Below are 2,358 nucleotides of genomic sequence, written 5' to 3' on the forward strand. Positions count from 1 at the left end.
CTGTCTTCTCAGCTTTGAACATTTGGAATCGTAATTGAAATTCGTTGATTAAAATGTCTATATATTGTGCGTATTTTTGAGAAGTAGTAACGTTTTCTTTTTCTAAATGTGGAAGATGAGACACATTATTCTGCAAAAGATGCTGTTTCCACAATTTTAATTTGTGCTCAAAGCCCTGAATTTTATCATACAAATTGTGAATAAACTGTCCTTTGCCTTGAAGTTCCACATTAAGATCATTGAGATGCTGAGTCATGTCAATAAGAAACCCAAAATGGCACATCCATTCTTTATTACCAAAATGAGGAAAGGCATATCCCTTCATATCCATGAACAATTGTACGATATTTCGCTTTTTAAGTTGTATATTCTCTTTAGCATTGCACCTCTACTAAGCCAACGGACTTCTGTATTAAAAACCACGTCGCCATATTCAGTTTCTAAATCTTTCAGGAATTCTTTAAATTCACGGTGATTTAACGTTTTCGACTTTATAAAATTGATTAGTTTAATTATTGGCACTGTGACATTTGGCAAACTCAATCTTTTCGCACATAAATTTTCCTGGTGAATTATGCAGTGGTTAACGAATATTTCCCTTCCTGTGACCATCTTAATGTCTTGAAATAGCATTCTCGATACTCCTACCTTCATGCTTGACATTGCTCGTGCTCCATCTGTCGATATACCAATAATGAAATTGAAAAATTTTCCAACACTGACTTTAGTTCATCGTACAGGTCTTTGCCGGTTGTAGTCCCTTGCATCGGAATCAGTGAACGCAAGTCTTCGGTAATATTAAATTTGGTGTCAATACCATGTAAAAATATAGCCAGTTGTGCTGTATCGCTAATATCGCAACTCTCATCAAGTGCCAAAGAACAGTATTCAAATTTTGCTATGCGTTCACGAGGCGTTGTTGCTATGTTCTCGGACAAGTCTTCAATTCTCCTTGCAATGGTGAATCTTGATAAACTAATGTTTGAAATAATATTTATTTTATCAGGAGATGCTATTTCTGCAACAGCGGTCAGACATTCTTTTATCATCTCTCCATCCGCAAAGGTTTTCATTTTTTTGCCAGTATTTGACTGACAATAAAACTAGCCTTTACTGCCGTATTTGATAAAATAGCTTGATTTTTAATGATCTTTGATAGCCTGTTGGTTTCCCAAGTTTTTCTCCATTTGATTAAACTTTTCTATCCGGAGTTGTCCTGTTAAGTGTTTATATTGCTCATGTTTTGTATCGTAATGCCTTTTTATCATGTTTTGTATCGTAATGCCTTTTTATCATGTTTTATATCATAATGCCTTTTTATGTTACATTCTTTTAATGTCGACACAGTCTCTGAGCATAATTAAGCATGCAACTTTATCTTTGACGAAAGTGAAAAGATTATCAAATTTCCACTTTTCTTGGAAATGCCTGTGCTCATTCGCAACCTTCCGTTTTTTTGTTTGCTTTTCCGACATGCTATTATGGATTGCACTAATATTGCACTCACGCCTTTCAAGAAACACAAGAATTGCTAAAATTGTTAGTTACAGGTTACCAGTCTGACTGATGTGTGAGAGAAGTGTCGAGTGTCTCGAATGAATCAATAAAATGTATTTATCACGGAACACACATTTATTTATAATTAATAGGTTTACACATTATAATTATACATTTCTAACATTATTTGCAATATCATTCAGACTTAACAAAGTGCGTCTCTCGCCAGGAATTGGCCGGTAGAATGTTTTTATCTGATAGTGTTTACAGACAAGTGTTTCCTCTTCAGTCTCACTTTCTAACTACGGCAAGCCAGTCTATAAGTGGTGCTACAACACTCAGGTGATTACAAGTGCTGCCGCCACAGAAGCAAACATAAACAAGCACAGACGCGGCGAGTTCGTATTGCATGTTTGAACAAGTCGCCGACAAGTGAGTAACTCGTCACAAAAAATTTTTTCGGTTTAGTATCTACTACCATTTTATTATAATTAATTTTATGGCAATACGATGGGATAAAGTAGATAAAATAAATTCAATTTTAGAAATGCTTGGATGGCAGCATAATCATGTTTAACGGGCCACGTGTCGCTTATCCCTGGACTAGCCGATTCACCTTTGTGTGTTATATGATATAGTGGACGGCCAATGACTGCAGAACATTTGGACGAGTGTGAAGCACTGACCAATTTTTCTTGTATTGGCTATTGGCAAACAAGAAGTTTGATGGCCTAACGGCTAATGTAACTGGCATTTGACAAATAACTTTTAATCTTATGCTTATGACAAACAAAAAAAATACTTTGTGAAAAAAACTTTCTTAAACTTTTATTTTCATTAATTAAGGTTTTGAGCTGCACA

General features: G+C 35.1%; 1 protein-coding gene across 1 annotated transcript; it reads right to left on the reverse strand.

Moving 5' to 3' along the window:
* Positions 1–650: 650 nt before the first annotated feature.
* Positions 651–1,049, reverse strand: LOC139425068 (general transcription factor II-I repeat domain-containing protein 2A-like). The gene has a single exon (XM_071178099.1). It carries the CDS (start codon positions 1,047–1,049, stop codon positions 651–653), a length of 399 nt encoding a protein of 132 aa, XP_071034200.1.
* Positions 1,050–2,358: the final 1,309 nt, after the last annotated feature.

Source organism: Parasteatoda tepidariorum, chromosome 2 (genome assembly GCF_043381705.1).
Source record: "Parasteatoda tepidariorum isolate YZ-2023 chromosome 2, CAS_Ptep_4.0, whole genome shotgun sequence".
NCBI classification, from domain to species: Eukaryota; Metazoa; Arthropoda; class Arachnida; order Araneae; family Theridiidae; genus Parasteatoda; species Parasteatoda tepidariorum.

Excerpts from the sequence above, each read along its gene's own strand:
- LOC139425068 (XM_071178099.1), bottom strand. The coding sequence starts at position 1,049 with ATGATAAAAGAATGTCTGACCGCTGTTGCAGAAATAGCATCTCCTGAT.